The following is a 20,261-nucleotide window of genomic DNA, read 5'->3' on the forward strand; positions in this document are numbered from 1 at the left end:
CATATTTTCAAAAATTTTTGGGTTGGTGAGGCCCCGTGTTTTGAGCCTGAGGAGATACCAGGGAAGGGAAGCGTTATATAGGCGCGCGAGGGTGGGCGGCGGCCGACGTGGCTGCCGTTCCCGCTGCGGCGTCGCCGTCCGCGACGGGGGTGGTGGCGACTGGCGGGGAAGCGCGAGGGGGGGACCCGCGGCCCATCCCAAAACAACGTCCCGCGCTGGCAGGTCGCGTCGGGTTGTGCGAGTGCGATCGTGTCGGCCGCCCGCGTGTTCTGAGGCGTGGAGGTTTTTGCTCGAATGCGTTCCGCTTCCGCCAGCTGCCGGTGCACGCCCGCGCACGGCGCGCCTCGACACCCGTCTCGGGCGCCAGATCCCCCGGTGCCGCGCGTACGAGGCCAACGGGGGTGACGAGGCAAGGTTGGTGTTCTCCCCGCTTCGCATCAACTTGATGCGTGGTGATTTTTGCCGCCATAAATAATGTATCATGGTGGCGGTGGCTAACGAACTGACAACGACAGCCCGGCCGGGCGCGGTTTCCGAGTAGAATCCGTTCAGCACTTGTACCACAGTTTGGGTGCAACATGGTGACCTAGTAGGCACTGAACAGGGACTTTGGGCCCACACGGCGTTCATGTGGCGAACACCTGATTAACCGACGGTTTGTCCGGTACCGACGGCTGCTGGTGAGCCGATCGCCAGGACGGACTACGCAAGAGCGATTCAAAGAATTCAAAACCTAAATTAATTTTGGTCGGTTTGACCGAGACCGCGTGATCAGGTTGGTTTGACAGGGACCGTGTTTACGGATAACAGGGATGCTTTAATTGGGAGTCGGAGATCTTACCTGACGTGCGTAGTACGTGGTACCAGCTAACTGGCGTAGCCCGGACGACGCGTCACCTGCGTGCTGCGTTCCATGGCTCCAGCTCAACCGCTCCATCCTCTACCTGTCTCCTATGAGACCCTGTGCAAGTAACCCGTCAGTGTCAATAGTAGAATCTCGGGCCAGCTGTCACCCATTTTTTTTTTGTCTCTCTTCAATTTTATATTATCCGGACTGTCACGGATTTTACGTGAGGTACGGAGTACTAGTTTTTGTGTAGAAAAAAAAATCAAGCAAGACGTCACTGTGACTGAGGATTATCTTTTTTTGAGATCGACTTGAGGATTATCTTTTGAGTTCGGCTGATCCCAGTAGTGAGAAGACACGGGCCCTGATTGATTTCACTTGCCAAAGGATTGCGTGGCCCACCACTCACTCACCGTCGTTTCTCGCACAATTCCAGTTGTGCTGAAAGAAGAAGCACTACCGGTAGGCCGGCCTGTGCTGGCGTCTTCTTTTTAAGTTGGGCTGAAGAAGAATGGGCTGGCAATAAATCCGTTTTTGTGAGTTGGGCTGAAGAATGTGCTGGCAAGTAGTCCTTTTTGACAGTTGGGCTGAAAGAAGATCGCAGTGAGCTCTGGAGTCCTTTTTGTCCCGTCTGGCCCATAAGACGCTGCCAACCAGCACCTTCTACCTGACATGGCCACTGACAGACACTCAGGCACCAAAGCATGCAAGGCCAGGGCAAAGCGCAGACGCAGTGCAAGTAACCTGATGCTAATCCAAATCGCAGCAAGCAGAGAACACATCTGCAGGCCTGTCGTCAGTTCCTCACTGTAAGTTGTAACTAGTTCAGCAAATCAGCAGAGAACACACTGAGTGACGGATTGTGGGCGCACGCGTAGTGGCACGGTGTTATCGGCGCGCGTACATACGTACCACCAAACACTCTGAAAAGCAGACGTGGTGAGCTGGTGGGCGCCGGCGCGCCGCCCGCTCGCGTTGGCACGTTTGGCAGTAGCAGCAGCACGCCAGGTCGCCAGCACCCGCGCTGGTTTTGCCTTAATTGCTGCCCCTGAAAACACGGATAAGCCAGGTGCCCGCTTGTCGGTCCATGCACGCCGCACCTAGCGAGCAGGCGACTCAGCAAGCTCGTCGGGCGCGTGGCTAAATACCGGGCCCACGCAGGTGACCCGTGCTCGTCTCGCCCCCGGTTTCGGGTTTGGATACGAGGTGCTAAACTTTAGGAGTGTTACATCAGATATTTGGATGCTAATTAGAAGGACTAAATATGAGCTAATAATAAAACTAATTGCAGAACCCCTATACTAATTCGCGAGACGAATCTATTGAGCCTAATTAATCCATAATTAGCACATGTTTACTGTAGCAGCACATTGTTAAATCATAGACTAATTAGGCTTAATAGATTCGTCTCGCGAATTAGACTCCATCTGTGCAATTAGTTTTGTAAATAGTCTATATCTAATACTCCTAATTAGTATCAAACATCCGATGTGATGAGTACTAAACTAGGAGGTATTTACCAAACACGCCGCCGCCGGGCATGAAAGCGACCCCGACGTGCAGGGGTGCGGCGGCTTGCGATAGGCTGCCTTACCCATCCATTCATTCCAGCCAACCCAGCAGAGCGACGACGGAGCCCACACGGTGTTTACGTGGCAAACACCTGATTAACCGACGGTTTGTCCGGTGGCGACGACGGCTGGTGAATCGATCGCCAGGACGGACCCCTGAAGAGCGATTCAATGAATCCCGCGTGTCGCCGTCGTTCCGGAAGCAGCGGGCCTACGCGCGCGCGATTCAAACCTAATTTTGGTCGGTTTGACCGAGACCGCGCCATCAGGTTGATAGAGGCTGTGTTTATGGATAACACTAACTGGATGCTTCGGAGTCGGAGATCTTACACCTGACGCATGCGAACGTGTGGGTGGCTAACTGGTGCAGCCCGGACGACCGACCTCACCCGCGTGCTGCATTCCATGCATGATCCAGCTCAACCGCTCCCCAATCCTCCACCGGTCTCCTTCTCCTCCGAAACACTGTGCAACTGTGCAAGTAACCCGTCAATCCTAGCCTGTCACGTCAACTGACAGTCATCCTTATGTCCATCTCTCTCCCTCTCTCTTTACGTTATCCGGACTGTCATGGATTTTACGTGCTACTGCTAGTTTTGTAGCAAATCAAGCAAGATGCCACCGTCGGTGAGGATGATCCAGCGGAGGTACACCGGCGAGGATTCATTTCAGTCTTTTGGCAGGACCGCGTGGGGCTCTATATATCTGCCTAAGGATAGCAATTGAACTGTAAAACCCGATAAGACCCAGCTTCATATTTCCATTTCAAAATCACCGAAGCCTAACTGATGATGGTCCATTCAACATTTTCAACGGATAAAAAATGTTGATCAACATTTTTCCGAAAAAGTTAAACCTATATATTTTTAGAAATGTTGAACCTTTGAGCAACATTTTTTCAAAAATGTTGAACCTCAATATTTTTCAAGAAATCTCGAAAAAAGTTGAACCAACATATTTAATAAAGTTGATCCAATATTTTTTTGATAAATTTGTTTCAACATTTTTTCACACCTTTCCGGCTCCGGCTCCGGCGGCCGACAAGGGCGGCGATGCGGAGGTGGCGTGGGCCCCTCCCGAGGGCGGTGGCGCAGAAACAGGAGCTAGCGCACGGTGGGAGGTAGCAACACCTCATTTCTTACATAGACAAGTTACCGATTCTACCCAGAAGATGGATAGGATTTCCGGAGTGCGTGGCCCACTTCCCGTCGTTCCCGCACACGATGTGTGATTGGGCTCAAAGAAGCACTGGTAAGCCGGCCGGGCTGTTCTGACGTCCTTTTTATTCTTTAGTTGGGCTGGAAAGAAGTCCTTTCTCTGAGTTGGGCTGAAAAAAAAGGAGTCGACCTTTTTAGACACACACGATCGCGTTGAGCCCATTGAATCAGGCCCATAAGTGGACTTTCGGCCTCGGTGATTTACTGGCTTCTCCCGAAGTTTTCTATTCTGTTTCTCCATTGAAATGGAGATCTTTCAATTACTGGCTTCTCTCGAAGTCAATTAAAATCTAAAGTATCACTTGAATTAAAATCCCATCGAAACAACATAAGAGGCAAACAAAACTTAAAATCGCAGGCCACCTAGCTTTCACGAATTCAGGCCTCTCCTTCGGACATCATCACATACTGAAAACCTGGTGCTTATCACTTAGGGTGTGTTTGGATGGAGGCACGGGGTGGGACGGGACAGGATCATCCCTCTTTTGAAGGATGAAATAATCCCACCTACTGTTTGGTTAGAGTGACGAGGACGACGTCCCAGTTCGTTGTTTGGTTGGTAGAACAGGGATGGTTCATTATTGACGGTGTTTGCATCCGGTAAGTAGCAGGACCCAAATGTCAGCCACACAATGGCGTGGGACCCACGTGTTAGTCAACAAAAACAGAGGACAACCGTCAACCGTTGCTAGAGCTCGAGATCGCGGACATGGCCAGTGACGCGCCTTGCCAGAGGGACGCTTCATCTGTCGATGAGATGGGGTGGTGTGGCAGAACTGTCCGACTTAAATTGGTTTAAGTGCGTCTAATCACTGTCGGAACAACAATTATTCAACAAGCACTAAAACAGTTCAAATCCAGTAGTCCGTCGAGTGTCCCTAGAACGCCTCGAATCATCCACGACTTGAATTTTAACCATACATCAGCATCGCTTTCACATTAGGAAAGCATCAACAAATATTACATTTTACATAAATACTGAAGATACGAGTTATTACAAACCATATATTGAAATAAACTTAGGATGCAAGTTAAACCACTCCAAGAATTTCAAACTTAAATAAACTTAGGATGCAAGTTAAACCACTCCAAGAATTTCAAACTTAAATAAATCTGGGAGATAAGGTAGTTAACAACTAAGTTTTTTTACTAGGGTATCGCGAGACTCATAAAAATACCCCAGTTCTTCGGGACTTCTTCCTCGGCTGCTTCCTGCTGCGCTTCTGAAAACAACACCAAGGATCCCCTAAGTGCGAGGGTACTCAGCAAGAGTGACCCGACTAACCAATATAGATAGCTTTTCAAAACTGAATGACAACTTTTTGGTGTACTGGCTGACTCATATTTTGCGAAAAAACTTAACCTTAACTTTTATGGTTTTATTTCCGTTTAGTTTTTACCTTTCCGTTTAGTTTTTACCTAACCAGTCTAGTATAGTTGAATGAAAACATTTTTAGCAACCAAGTGGAACTAAATCATACAACATCTTAATTTTAGGAAAAATATTTCATTCAACTTGATTACACTACGATGCTTAAGTGATGATCAAGTGCATTCAGAGAATTGCGGCGATCCGGACCGATTTACATCCTGCAGGAGATACCCGACCACCAGCTATGTACAACTGTTCGGGCAGCTATGTACAACTGTCCGGGTTGCACATAACGACATTTCAATTAGCCGTACCCAACGATTGAAAATATGACTAACCGAACCCAGAGACGCACCCCCACAGGGGACCCCACGTCCCTGCCATTCTCCAGCAAGTCAAGCACATGTACGAAATATTCCCGATCAGAGAACCAACTAACCTACCGGGCTTTGCTGGTCCCATACACAGTAAGCAATTAGGTAAAATCACTTGATCAAAGGTTAAGACAATGAACGAGCCGTAACCAATTTCACTTAGCAGACAGAACTACATCTCTAGTTTCTGTCCACATTTCCAATTTTTAGGCTATTTTACTTGATTAAAATGTATGACCAATTTAACCTTAGAGTTGAGTAACCAAAGTTACTCACATGTATCTAAGCATTAGTAAGCATAGGTATCTAAGCATTGGTAAGCATAACCAAAGTTACTCACAGGTATATAAGTATTGGTAAGCATAGGATAGTTACTAATTAGTTGAACAGTGGCAAAGATGTCCTCTAAACAAGGTAGGATCATGCACAAGACTGGTTTGCAATCAACTCCTAGTCTTAATGCAATCATAAAAAAATAACCAATAAATGGACTCATGAATAATACTTTCTAAAATTAGATAGGTATAGATGCTCCGAGGCTTGCCTGGGATTATGAAGATGTTTTCTAAAATTAGATAGGTGTAGATGCTCCGAGGCTTGCCTGGTATTACGAAGATGTTAGTTTCTTTAGGACACCTTCCAAAGAAAGGAGTAGCTTCAACGTCCTTCTTGAATTCCTGATGAACTTCAGATGCATTCCACGAAAACCACTTTAGCAACTTCAGGTTCTACGATATGATGCGAGTTACAATTAGGATATGCGAACCTTTTGAAAGACTGACTATACAACTTATCTTTATCACTTATCTTTATAATAAAGTTGCAAACCAACACTAAACTACCCATAAAAGATTAACCCACAATTTATTTTCTTAACTAACCTAACTTAAACCTTTTGTTTTATTTAGAAAAGCATTATAAATAAATTCTAATCTCAAAACCTAATTCCTATGGATTACTAAGAGTTTGTGAATAATAAAACATTATTCAAAATTTTATACATTTTATAAAAGCTAAGTATTTATTTAAATACCTTAACCAAAGGTACTAAATAAATACCTAATTTTTATTACCTTTTCCTAGGCTGCAAGAATTTTTAATGCATAAAGGAAGATAAAAAATTACTAATAAAATTGGTTTCACTAATTTTGGACAATTCTACAATTTCTGGTGAATTAAATAGTGAAAACACGAATTTAAACTATTATCTACAAACTGAAAAACCTATCATTATTCCCACCCCCCGAAAAACCTTTCTCACTCACCCACGCCCTACCCACAGACTGAGACACGTGTGCCGCTTAGTCAAAAACAGAGGGCCGGCCTTGACCGCGGCTCCCCCGGCGGGTAATGACGCTAGCTTGCCGGCGACGAGGTCTCCAGCGGCGGGGACTGGCCAGCTATGCTCCCTAGGGCCACGCGCACCCATTGGTGTGGTTCTTGGCCTGGGCGGTGGACTGAACAGGGGCTTGCGGCGGCGGTGGCGCTAGGCGAACGGTGGCGCGCAAGAACAGCAACTCGCCGGCGACGAGGCTTACGAGGACGGGGACTCCTCTACTCGACTCACCACAACTTCCTGCATCTAAGGATGGTGATCTAGTGGTGGTTGGCCTCACCACGACAGAGGACTGCACAAGGCAGATAGGGTGCGGCGGCGACAGCGGACGGTGGCGCTAGGCGGGCGGCAGCACGCAGCAGGTCACCGACGGCGACCCGAAGGCAACAAGCAGCCTCGGCAGCTCTACGCAAGCCCTAGCAACCGAGCACGCTCCTAAGCAGCAGCTCACCGCAGCCGGAGCACAACCCTGCATGGCGGCGGCCAAGGCTGACGCGCGGCGCACGGCGGCGCAGGCGTTCCGGCGAACCCGACGGGACTCCAAGCCAACAAGCGAGACCTACACCAACCTTAGCTCAAGATTGACCACCCCAAGACCTTGGACAACCCCCGGAACCTTGGCACCCTACCCCTCCACGGCGGCACCCTTACCAGAACTGGTGGCGGACGAAACCGAGGAAGAGGATGGCGGGGATGGGCTCGCCCGCATGGAGCTGTGGAACGGAGGGGCGTGGGGTGTGGATGGGATGGTGGTGGAGCTATGGACGGGAGGAATCGGTCGGCGGTGGACGGAGCTGCGAGAAATCGAGCCCGAGTTACAGCTTTGTTCTTGTGGTGGGGAAAAGAAAGGAAGGGCGGCGACGGCAACTCGGTTTAAAGGACGGGAAAGACAGTTGTGGCGGATTAGCTCGAGCGCGACACGTAGGGAGCTCCGGTGGCGAAGCAGCAGCTGCGTGGCGCGGCGGCACTGCGCTGTCCCGGCGTGCTGGCGTCGAGCTGTGTTGCACGTCTCCTCCTCTGTTCTGTCCCCCCTTCCTTCTTTCAAATCTGAAACTTCAGTTCCAAATTGCATCCAAAATTCAATTGAAACTTTCAAACTTCCTTCAAACAAACTTGTAGAGGATCATATACCCTTCATTTGATAGATTTACACCAACTCGAAAAGAACATTCTAAGACCATGAATTTTGAGCTCCAATGTCGGCTAAAATTGAGCTGTTTAGGGTGCGTTTGGTTCCAAGGATGAAATAGGACGGGATGGGATAATCCCACTTCATCCCGTGTTTGGTTTGGAGACAAGTGGGACGAGGACATCCCTACAAGGGAATATACCGCAAAGATCCGGGACGGCCCCGTCCGGCAAAAACGAGCGGACGGGTTCATCCTACTTCAACGCCGTCGCCTCCCGTCTAACATGCGAGCGTGAAGGGCCGGCGGCGGGCGAGCTTCGCGGCACCCTCTATGGCCGGCAGGGGCGAGCACCGCAGCCCCTTCCATGGCCGGCGGGGGCGGCACTGCCCGACCCGCCTCCGACGGTGCCCGTCCTGGGGGGCGGGACAGCTAGGGCCGGCGGGCGCGGGAGCTGCTCCGGCGGCGCGGCCGGGACCCCAGGCCGACGGGCGTGGAAGCTGGCTTGCGACGGTGGATGGGGAGAAGATGGGGGCCGGTTGGTGAAGATAAAGTTGAGGAGAAAAAAAAGAGGATGACATTTAGGTCCCACTGAAACCTGCAGCTAACGGTGTTACCCAAGCCATCCGTCCCTCGTTTTCAATCCATCGTACCAAACAAAAAACTGGGATGAATCCATCCCTCTCAACCAAACATCAGACGGGACGATTTCATCCTGAAAAATTAGGACGGGACCGTCCCATCACTCCTTGTCTCCGAACCCTCGTCACTCCTTGTCTCCGAACCAAACGCACCCTTACTGAATGGTATGATTCAGTTTCGTCAGGTGTGAAAAACAGCCATTTGCTCCTCTTTGGGTTCGATTTTAACTGCCTAAACTCACTTTATCTTGCCCAACTTCCACTGATCTTTGTTCAACATATAACAAAAATTCCATTTTGCACATAAGAACCCATCTCTTACACACTAGAATTTTTAGAAACTTGCACCAAAGATTGCTAAGCAGCACTGTTCTTGAGGACAGCATGAAGTTCTTGAGCCTCCAAAGAAATTTGAATTCTTTGCTTTCTTTGGCCAACAACACATCCAAAACTCCCTTTATCAAAGTTGGAGGAAATCCAAAGTTCTACCTTTCATAGATTTGCACTTTTGGCTGAATCTCGCTCCTTCCTCGTGAAAAACGTCTCTGAACTTTTCTGGACATTGAACTTCAGCTTAACTAAATTCTCTCCTTTTGAACCTTGCTGTCAGAAACTTCAACGACCAATTACGACAAAAATCCAAACTGCTATTTCAAAAGTCCCTTTATGAAAGTTGTAGGAAATTTGCTGAATTTCAATTCACCTAACTACACCTCCTTCAGATTCCCAACCAATCGAGGGGAATTTCCTTCTGAACCTGACTATTACTTTTCCCCCTTTCAACAGCTAAGCCTTTGACAGATTATCTTTAGGTCGATTTTTGTGGCTAAAATTCAACAGAGTGTTGCTTAGAGCCCTTAAACAAAGTTGTAGGAAATGTTTGTGACTATCTTTGATACATTTGGAGTCTCTTCTGATTTTGACTCTTAAGGGTTCGAAATTTGCTTCCAAAACCAACTGTTACTGTTGATCCTCCAGTATTGACAGAATTGTCAATTTTTCTGAGCTGAAGGTTCAGATTGTGTTTACTCCATTTTTTTTATTTAAACTCTCCAAACTTCCTTTATATAAGTTGTAGAGAACCTATTTCTCTACATTTCTCTTATTCATCTCAAAAGCCAAATCTCTCTTTTTCCCTTCCAAAGTTGGTCCTAAAGCTGGCTGCCAATTCTTGCTTTTCACTGAATTGAAATTGTATTGAATGGCTTCAATCTCGACAGAACATTACCAAAATCCTCCATTTAACTTTGAATTTCCATTTAACACTTCAAATGCCATTTGTTTCATGCCAAACTTGGAGATCATGCTAAGCTTGACATGAAAGTTCCATTTTGCCCATAAAACTAAAGGCTCATATAGCATTTCTCCAAAATCTCTTGAATCAAAGTTCATTCCATTTAGTACTGTTTTTCAAAGGCATTTATGCCTATATCCAGTTAGTGAACAGTAACATCCACCATTTCTGATTTTTGGACAATTTAAGGTCCATTTGCTTCTCAAATTGCCTCTTTAAGTTCCAAATGTCCATAAGGTCCAAATTCATGCATTTGTCAACTTTTTTTGAATTTGAAGCTCTTATTTGGCATTTTTGGCTAAAATTTGACCAAAAGTTGACTTTGGCCATAAAAGCTCATTAACCCCCAAATCTTTGTCATATCCTGTTCTTGGCCATTCTTGAGTGTTTTTAACACCCCGGGTGCTCTGCCATTCAGTTCTCGGCAGATAGCTCGATAGTAATTCATTCCCCTCTTTGAGTTCTGATTCGGGAATTTAAAGTCATGTTTCTTGGACCAAGAACTTCTGGAATGGTTAACCATAGATTAAAGATTCCATTTCTCAAGTTGTCGCCCAACTCTTGGTTGTGGGAGTCCTTTGAATTTTTAAATCTTGAATCTTGAATTTGAATCTTTGGTCAAATTTGATTCAAATTTGACTTTGGTCCATAATACCTCCGTTGCATCCAAATTTCATCATTAACCTCTAAATTACCTTCTTAGGCTTTTAATAACACTGGGTGTTACAGGTGGCACGAGGAGGAGGAGACGGGATGACGCGAGGAGGAGACGGGAGCAAGACGTCGTCCAAGAGGGATGGATTGGTCCACCAGTTTTGGAGGAACCGTTCCATCCCTCTTTTTCGAGGAATATTCTACTTTGATGCCGTTCTCGTCCCACTTGGCCTCCAACCAAACACATGTAAAAGTGGGATGACCCCATCCCGTCCCTCTATCCAAACACACCCGCACGCCTACCCTTGGGGCTTAGGCCAGAATATATACAAGCCACCGCTAGAGTCTAGACAGAAAATATATGTCGTGTGACAGAATACATCTAATACGAGCAGCATGGTAGAAAATTAACAGCATATAAACTGAAGAAAACATGTTCTAAGGAATCGAACACTTCTAGAAGACAGCACCAGCACATCACCTTAGCAGAATCCATCCATACTGATGAGTGATGACAACTTCCTCATCCATGCATCCATCACATCAGCCAAGTTGAATTAGCTTGTGTTTACTTCTGCACTCACCTGCAACTCAAGGGCACACTCGAGGTCCAAAAGCACATCTTCCATTGATGGACGATCAATACCCCGATCAGCAACACATTTCTCAGCAGTTTCAATGAACTTGTGGAAACACTGTGCATTAATTCTTCCTTTTATATATGGGCTAACAATTTGATCAATGTTACCCTCCTGCTTGCACTGCAGTGCCCAATCTACCACGTTACCTACTCGTATTGGAAAAATGCAGTTCATAACTGGTCCGGCACAGAGGACCTCAAACAATACAGCACCAAAAGAATAGACATCCGATTTCTCGGTCAGCTGAAAAGTGCGGAAATATTCAGGATCAATAAGACCACCACTGCTCTTGAAGGTTGTGGTCTCACCAGTTGATGGCTCAGTCGTGGAAAGACCAATACCTGTAATCTTGGCAATCCAATCCTCATCCAGCAGAATATCAGACGTGTTAATGTTGCGGTGAATGATCTGTAGCAGATGAAGGTGCTGCAAGCCCCGAGCTGCACCAATGCAGATCTCCAGACGCTGCTTCCAGGTAAGTGGTGGCTCCTGGGTCATGTAGAGGTGCTTACGCAAACTTCCACGAGCCATGTATTCATAGACAAGGATCAACTCGTCCTTCTCATTGCAGTGACCAATTAGTGGCACAAGATGGTGGTGGCAGAGCTTTGACATAACCTCTATCTCAGCATAAAACTCAGGTGCACGGTACTTGGACCACGGCTGTCGGTGTTTGATAGCAACCTCAGTTGCTCCTCCATCAATTTTTCCATGGTAAACCCTGCCAAATGCACCCTCACCAACAAGGAGAGATTCGTCAAAGTTGTTTGTTGCAGCCTTTATCTCTTCAAATGAGAAATGGCGGCATAGGTCTGATGGCAAAATGTTCGTAGCCATACTCACTACAGCTGGAGGTGCTCGCAAGCATTTCCCTGTCCAAGAAAACAAATATACTGGTTCTTGTCCCTGATGTGAAGCTTTCTGTAGCATTCGAAGGTTTTCTGCCACATCAATCATTTCAGGACGTCTGTCCCTTTCCATTCTCAGGCATTCAATTGCTAGCTTTGCAACCTCTTCAAGAATAATCATGTTATTCTGATTTGCGATTTCAGGGTCAATCATCTCTCTCAATTCTCTGACCCCCCTTGCAACATCTTCAGTAAATACAGAAACAATGCTGACATCTCCTGTTGTGGCCTTTTTCCTAGTGATCAGTTCCAAGAGCACAACTCCAAAACTGTAAACATCACTCTTCACAGTGAGACGCCCATCCCTTGCAAACAAAGGGTCCATGTAACCTATGCTCCCTTTTACATTCTCAGTATATAGTGTCTTGTCCGTGGTGACTAGCCTTGATATTCCAAAGTCTGATAACTTTGCATTAAAGTTGCCGTCTAACAGTATATTAGCAGGTTTAATATCACCATGAATGACTTGAGTATACATGTGAGAGTGCATGTATGCCAATGCCTCTGCACACTCTGTTGCAATCCTAAGTCGTATATCCAAAGGTATGGGAGCATTTTCATGATGAAGAACATCACTCAGGTTTCCATTAGGGACATACTCGGTGACCATAGTTAGGGCATTTTCGTCTATACAATAACCAATGAGCCTAACTACGTTCCTATGGTTGATTTCACAGTGGATGGTCAACTCTTTAGCAAAGTTCTCTTTCACATTGTGGATAAACTTCTTCACTGCAACCATACTTTTGTCTTCAAGAACTCCTTCATAAACTTCCCCAAAGCCACCACTCCCAAGAATATATCTGTAGTTGTTCGTAATTTGTTCTATATCGCCTTTACCGAAGCATTTTATGTTATGATTACTATGCACTATCCACTTTGATCTATCGGTCCCTTGCATCAGTTCCATCACTTTATTTCCGAGAAGATTCATCCTACGCAAGTAGGGAAGGAGTAAATTCACAGTTACATTTGGATAAGGAGATGATCAGCACAGCAAAAGACAGTAGTCAGTACCTTTGACTATAAACTTTGTTATCGCTATACAAATGGAATTGCCGTGTTTTTGTTCAGATTTCTCCCAGAGAACTCAACAATAACCAATCCGTAATATGCAGTTTTAATCCTCCATCTTCAATGAATGAATCAAAGCTCTCCTGATATTTTTCTTCAAGAAAAAAGACTAAATGCGGGGGACACACTGACCTATAAGTAGTTCCAGAGCATTGCATTCAGTTTTAATGTAACCCAGATTTTACCAGTGCCATGGCAACTCCAAGAAACAAGGAAATATCTAGTAACTAGCGTAATGAACACAGCTGATTTTCCTTTAGAAATGATTTGGCCATATCTTATTTATCATCTCCTCTATCTGTTTTATGTCTTGTAATATTTCATAGTTATGGCAATATGGCATTGCTTGTCTAATCCCTTGGACAATAGTGGGGTATCAGTGATAAAATTGTGTTTTATTGAAACTGGATTGGATGTTAGTTATGATAGTGATAAACTAGATTAAAAAGGTTTCTTTGTAAAAGGTTTACATTGAAGATTGAAACAGCAGTTAAGTATAGAATTACTCTCTAAAATATGTGAAGGAAGAGAAGAGTAGTAGCGCCAACATCATAAACCAAAAGGTCTGTTTGTCTTAGTTTGTGATGGATTAAAAGCTGTAAAGCCAGTTCTCTAAAAGTTACAGTGATTTGTGTGATTTAAAGGAGTGTTTCCAAGTTCCAACACATTTTGGATGGTGTGGAGCTCTTTTGTACTTTGTTTTTTCATTTTGCTCAGATTTTAATTATGGTTTCCATCTAGGGGAATAATGTAAAAAAAGAACTAGGGATGATACAGGTTATTTTGTTTAATTTTATTGCTAGAATTGTTGATACAAAGATGAACAAATAACTAAACAGATGTCTGAGGAAATAACATTAATACATGGAAGCACCGTCAATTTCTCATGTTGATTAGGTAATCATTGAAATACTTTACCTATGACAAGAAAGAATCCAAATTTTTATGATTCAGACCATGAAAAGGAAGCAAATGGGAATAAGCTGCATCACACCACCAAGAACTAGACAACCAAGGGTGAGAATCTCTGTTACGACGGGAAGAACCAAAAGTCAACTGGAAATAGCTTGATTGTCATGTGAACACGAGCATTACTGATCACAACATACCTGTCAGGGATGGATTTGCAGATGCCAAAAATGAATCATTTCCCACCAATATTTAGTACTCGCATCGTGATGGTTGGAACATGGATAGCGTAGCCTACAGAGGATTAATGGAAAGGATTGAAGGAAGAAGAGATGCAAATGCCGGGTCAACTTTCGAGCAAGCCTCGACGCCAAAGGCCTTCTTCGTCTTAGTGAACGCCGAATGCCCTTTTGTCTTTGTATATTTTGTGGCAATGTGGGACCCAGAGTTGCGTGTTCTAGAAACAAATTGCCATTAGACTTCGGGGGTCTTGATTTACAAGCACATAATTAATTAGCCATGTTCTAGGGAAAAGCAAAAGATAAATTACCTGTTGCGGTATTTCATCGAGCATGTGTGTTGTGCGCGGCGACGGACCCACGCCCGCCACCGCGAACAGCGCCTGGCTGCCGGTTATCCCAGCGCACCCATGGGTTACCGATCGATCGCCCAGGCGAAGAGGCCTCGCTGTTTTGCACTCTGCTCGCGCGCTCGCTTGGGTGCCCCTGGCGCGTGGGCGCCGCAAGCCCGCGCCTGCAAGGCAGTGTCCGGCTTGCGCCCGCCACAAGAGCATGCCGGGATGACCGGCAGAGGGGATGGAGCGATTGTCAAACAGACGAGCAGGAGCTGTCGTGGCTGGGGCTATAAAGAAGGCGTGTCGTCCGCGTCGATCCTTCTCAACACAAGTTTCGGCCTGGTACAATCGAAATCGCTCGCCCTTCACCTCTGATCATCCAGGGGGATCTTGCTGTGCAAACCGCAACCGCAACCGCAACCGCAATGAATAACCCCTTGCCTGCTCATCGCAGCAACACAACCACCTCACAGATGCAGGCCTCTCGTCACTGTAACTTGTTCAGCAGAGAACACAGCGAGTCCGTGGGCGACGTTCTACCTGTAATGTTGTGTCTTTCTGGATCCAGTTTTAGCAGCTTAAGGTTGTGTAACCAACACATCTTTACTTGTTCCAAGTGTTTCTGGAACCGACAAGATTAAACGGATTCTCTTATTCTGTTCCTATATACCACTTATCAGCTATCACACTACGCACCTATCCGTCAGTCGGCACGACTTCACGAGCCGGAAAACCGAATTCTACCGGTGCTAGGCAGCATTGATGGAAGCACGGGAAGTCAGTCGAATACTCCATAAAACAGCTCAAGTAGCAGTACATCTCAACAACAGAGGTAACTGAATCACGGCGCGCAGCAAGACGGGATAATCGCAATAAAAGGACGGTCACTCTCACTCAGCCAGGACGGCGCAGCATGCGCGGAAGGTATCCCTCAGCTCAGAGCAGGTAGCAGTAGGCGAGCAGCGGTGCCACCACGGCGGCCACGAGGGCGGTTGCCGTCATCCGAGAGCTCGCCGCGGCTTTCGGCGGGGACGCGGTCGCTCCGCCGCTCGGTGATCCCCCGGTAGACGCTCCAGGTGCTGCAATCACAAGTTCACAACAAGAAGGTCAGAAGCCGGAACCAACATTTTCGCGGTTGGCTCAACAGATATTTCCCGTCAGATACATCAGGTAAGAGGACAATGGCAGTCTGAAATTGAGACACCATGCACCATGAGTGACAGCAACAATAGCAGTTTTTTCACAACGGCCAAGCCATCGGGTGAGCTGTCAGTTTTTAGATGGGAAACCACGAGACTCGTCAGTTTCCTAGGCTCGCCAACATCTGTTTACACGAGACTACCAAGAAAGCAAACTCTCCTTCCTCAACCGATGGAGGGAAAGCACCAGACATTGCAACTGGACCAAAATTTCTAGCCCCTGGCAAGATGGGCCATTCAGTCCAGCGGTTGCCTTCACTCCAGCACGGCTCTCATAAATCAACATCACTCAAGAGCTTGGTCACACAGATTATTCAACACGTTCCACGGTCTCTCGAGAAAAACCCGAGACAGATAAGTACTCTCTACAAGAACGTGGTGTGGCCCAGCAAAAATGCTGGCTGTCCACTTTGATTGCATCCTGATGAGTGATGAGTACCCCCGTGACTTGCCAGTCAGCCTGAGCCCGTGACTACAGTGACAAGAACGGCTGCGGATCTCCAGGAATTAACTAAACAGACCTTTTGCACGGAGATCAACAATCTAGTGCCAGATTAAGGACAAACAATGAAATGTTCCAGGTTGGGATGCTAACCTAAGAATATACTAGTACCATCATGATTCACCCTACTCTGCCACAGAAATGGAGCAGCCTAACAAAATTGTCTCGTCTTCATAAGTGATTAAAGATGGGCTGCAGAAGCAGGTCTTACACCTTTCACACAAATGGCCTAACAAAGTAGCTTAAATGTCGCTATCTGTAGCTCAAACCAAGCATACTCCTAGCATACAAGTTAATGCGAATGGCAACCATTACATTTCTAACTAGATCGTTTGCCTTTAACAACATGGGTTGATCGATTCATAAAAAAGCTTTCTTTTAATTCATATGCTCCTGTCAAAATCATTTGGTTGCTCTCATGTGATCCAATCACTCGCAAAGATGCAAAGGTAACGAAAAAACTGAGAATAGTCTACTTTGTTTGCGGGGGCAACAAACACTGTGGTGGACCCATTTATGCCAATCCAGTGATCGACACTGGAGTGCCACTCATGGGAAAGAACAATGCCTCTTTGTTTTGAGCGTGGTACAGCTCACCTCCTTCTAGTAGAAAGACAACTCATTTTTTGTTGGCATATGATCTGTCCTGTACTTTGTGACAGCTAAAATTCAGATTTTATTTTCCGAATTAAAGTTACAGTATTACCAGATTTCCGTTCTGTTCATACTTGAAGATCTAATCAAGCCTAACACAACAAAATTCATAGAGCACGATCTAGTACTATGTGTCCATCCATGGTATAATAGAAGGCGTGCAGATCAGACGCATGCCATGATAGCGAAAGAGAAAGGGAGAGGAGTTACCTTCGGCAGGAGGACCCGCGGAAACTGCAAGCAAGCAAATCAAAAGAGACAAATGTTAGATCAGATCGAAATTGCTTAGTGTAGCAGAGGAGAACAGAACCTAACTGATCAAAGATTACTGACTCCGAACCTCTACACTAAAATCCCTACGAGAAAATCGAAGAGACGGTGAAATCCCAAGAATTTTTTCATGATCTAGGTATGGTTTCAGGACAAAAGGGGGGAAATTCTTGAAGGAGACGGCATGATACTAAGTTCCGTGTACACACGAGATATGCTGAAATTTAAGCAAGAAGAAACAGAGGCCAGGAAGGAGGAGGGAAGGCACGGGGCGGCGCTCACTGTGGCACTTGCTGAAGACGGTGTTGGACGAGCCGCAGGCGCCGGGGAGCGCGAGCACGCGTTTCATGTCGATGGGAAAGCCCTTGTTGCCCGCGAGGGAGCAGAGGCAGTCGACGACGGCGGGGTTGGCCACGGCGGTCTTGACCTCCCCGCAGCAGGTCTTGGACGGGCTCTTCTCCGTGCTCCCCGGGGAGACGTAGTTGAGGCAGTCGGCCAGGCCCGCGGCGGCCGCGATGCAGTCCACCGCCGGCGCCGGGGCAGGGGAGTGCGAGCCCTTCCCCGCGGCGGAGGAGGCGAGCGCGAGGAGGAGGCACGCCACGGCGGCGGCGGCGCGGGCTGCGGTGCGTGCCATGGCTGCTGCGGTGGCGCTCGGCTCGAGTGGGGAGGAGCGGAGTGGAGTGGAGTGGAGCGGGGAATGAGGTGATGAGTGGGGGTGGGGGTGGGGGTGGGGGTTTTCGTAGGCTGGTGGGACGCGGCGTGTGGACAGGTCACAGGCGGCGGCACGGCAGGAATGAGACGTGCCCTGGCTGGCTCGGCAGCTGGCTGCCTTTACGGAGAGGCTTGAGACGGGATGACTACGGCGGCAAGGTTGGCATGACCGCATGAGCGGGGGAATCAGAGGTTTGTTGACCGGTTTGCGTGTTCGGTACATTCTCATTTTCTCGTTTGAATTTGAAAGAGTTGTCCTCGGTTTTAGCAGCCAAATGATTTTAGAACTCTTCAGCATGGTGCAGTGACCAAACGAATCTACTCCATCCATGTATAAATAAATAGTTTTTTATATATCTAGATATAATTTACATTTAAATGCATGGTAAACATTATGTACCTAGAAAAATCAAGCCGATTTAAATTTGAACGGTAGTAAATAATAAGAATCGGTTTGTAATGTGTTTGCAAGAAAACAAATGTCATCTTTTTACTAATACCATGTGTATTTAGACTAAGCAACCGCCGAACGTGCTAATCGGATATGATTAGAAACTCGAGCACAATAGAGGAAAATAATTAAATAGGGAAAAGGAATAAGGGCATGCTTTTGGAAACTTCGATTTCTTTGGGTTCGTGTTGAGTCCTCTGGCACCTCAAAATTATTAGATACTGCTTTCTTTCAAATAATATGCAATTTCTTTTTTAAAAAATAGGCATCCAAATAATAGAATAAGAGTCATTTATAATTATCTTTAAAAGATGATATGTCATCACCATGACATTGCTTTGTGTTGCAGGGCCATCCAATTTAAACTGATTCAAGTGCACACAATCATCGCCGCAACAATGATTGACATGTAATGCACTTGAAGCAATGTAAATTCAGCAATCTATAGGGTTTCCTCAGGACGAATGCAAATCGTTTTTGAGAGGAATAGCTCACAACAGACATCACGCATTTTACATAAATAATTTCAGAAGGTATGATTTATTCCAAACCAGTCTGATAGCCTGTTTGGATCCCTTTATTGTAATCCAGATATTGGTTGTAAAAGCCAAATATCTACAATGCCTTTGTCTCCTCTTTTTCTTTCATAGGCAAAGAGTTGGAGCGACATAAAATTGTAATTTCTCATCTCAGAATCCTCCATAAGCTAGGGGAGAGGGGATTATGGATTATGGGTGGGGATTCTAGAACCCTATAGTAGAATCCGCTCTGTTTGGTTTGGATAGTGAATTTTTTTACTAGATTATGGAATCTTTATCAGATCCAAACGGCCCTAAGAAAGCTTCAAACAAACAACAAGTAGGGACAGTACCGTTATACAAGGCCATAGTTAAACAATATCTGCTCTGTACTCTCTGACATCTTAAATTCAGATTTTATTTTGCCAGTTTAAGTTACAGTTTTAACTGATTTTTGTTCTGTTCATACTCGAAGATCTAATCAAGCCTAAGAGAACGAAATTCATAGAGCGCAACCTAGTACTATGTGTCAATTTCTCCTGCACTTCATATATGGAACTGATCAGACGGATCACGGATGTCGTGTCGTGATACTGAAACAGAAAGGGAGAGGAGTTTTGTTTCGTTTCTTTTCTTTTCTTTGAGGGCAGAAAGGGAGAGAAATGTTGGATCAAATCGAAATTGCTTAAAGTAGCAGAGGACCTCTACACTAAAATCCTTAAGAGACATCAAAGAGACAGTGAAATCCCATTGAAAAAAAAAATCATAATTTTGGTATGGTTTCTCGAAGGATGAGATGGCACGGTACTAAGTTTCTTGTACACATAAGATGTACTGAAGCATAAGCAAGAAGCAATGCCAGGGAGAAGCAGCATGGAGGAGGGAAGGCGCGGGCGGTTCTCACTGTTGCACTTGCTGGAGACGAAGTTGGACGCGCCGCAGGCGCCGGGGAGCGATGTCACGCGTTTCATGTCGATGGGAATGCCCAGGTTCTTGGAGCCGGCGAGGGAGCAGAGGCAGTCGACGACGGCGGGGTTGGCCACGGCGGTCTTGACCTCCCCGCAGCAGGCCCTGGACGGGCTCTTCTCCGAGCTATCCGGGGACACGTAGCCCATGCAGTCGATCAGGCTCGAGGCCGCCGCGATGCAATCCATTGCCGGCGCCGGCGCTGGCGCCGGGGAGTTGGAGCCCGCCCCCGCGGCAGAGGCGGCGAGCGCGAGGAGGAGCCACGCCACGGCGGCGGCGCGGGCAGCGGGGAGGGCGGCCATGGCTGCGCTGGTGCTCGGGCGCTCGGCTCGAGTGAGGAGCGGAGAGGGGAGTGGAGGACTGGAGGTGGTGGGGGTTTTCCGAAGTTGGTGGGCCGCGGGGAGTGGACAGGTCAGAGAGGAGGAAAGGAGACGTGGACTGGGCTGCCTTT

General features: G+C 46.8%; 1 protein-coding gene across 7 annotated transcripts; it reads right to left on the bottom strand.

Moving 5' to 3' along the window:
• Positions 1 to 4,529: 4,529 nt before the first annotated feature.
• On the bottom strand, positions 4,530 to 20,215 carry LOC101754472 (non-specific lipid transfer protein-like 1). 7 transcript variants are annotated; one of them, XR_002675974.1, is made up of 7 exons: positions 17,447 to 17,921; positions 17,105 to 17,128; positions 14,516 to 15,618; positions 14,166 to 14,422; positions 13,000 to 14,083; positions 10,915 to 12,917; positions 4,530 to 6,109 (listed from the first exon to the last, which is right to left on the bottom strand). XR_002675974.1 is itself a non-coding variant. In XM_012842804.3 (3 exons), the coding sequence occupies exons 1-3, from the start codon at positions 20,110 to 20,112 to the stop codon at positions 15,476 to 15,478; spliced, it is 531 nt and encodes a 176-aa protein (XP_012698258.1). In that variant the 5' UTR covers positions 20,113 to 20,215; the 3' UTR covers positions 15,299 to 15,475. The 7 variants fall into 7 exon arrangements, 2 of the variants coding, with proteins under 2 accessions (XP_012698258.1, XP_004984195.1); XR_002675975.1 differs by having other exon boundaries at positions 13,000 to 13,188; positions 13,975 to 14,422; positions 17,447 to 17,908; XR_002675976.1 differs by having other exon boundaries at positions 13,000 to 13,188; positions 17,447 to 17,905.
• Between the last annotated feature and the right edge of the window lie 46 nt (positions 20,216 to 20,261).

This window comes from Setaria italica, chromosome IX, assembly GCF_000263155.2.
Source record: "Setaria italica strain Yugu1 chromosome IX, Setaria_italica_v2.0, whole genome shotgun sequence".
Classification (NCBI taxonomy): domain Eukaryota; kingdom Viridiplantae; phylum Streptophyta; class Magnoliopsida; order Poales; family Poaceae; genus Setaria; species Setaria italica.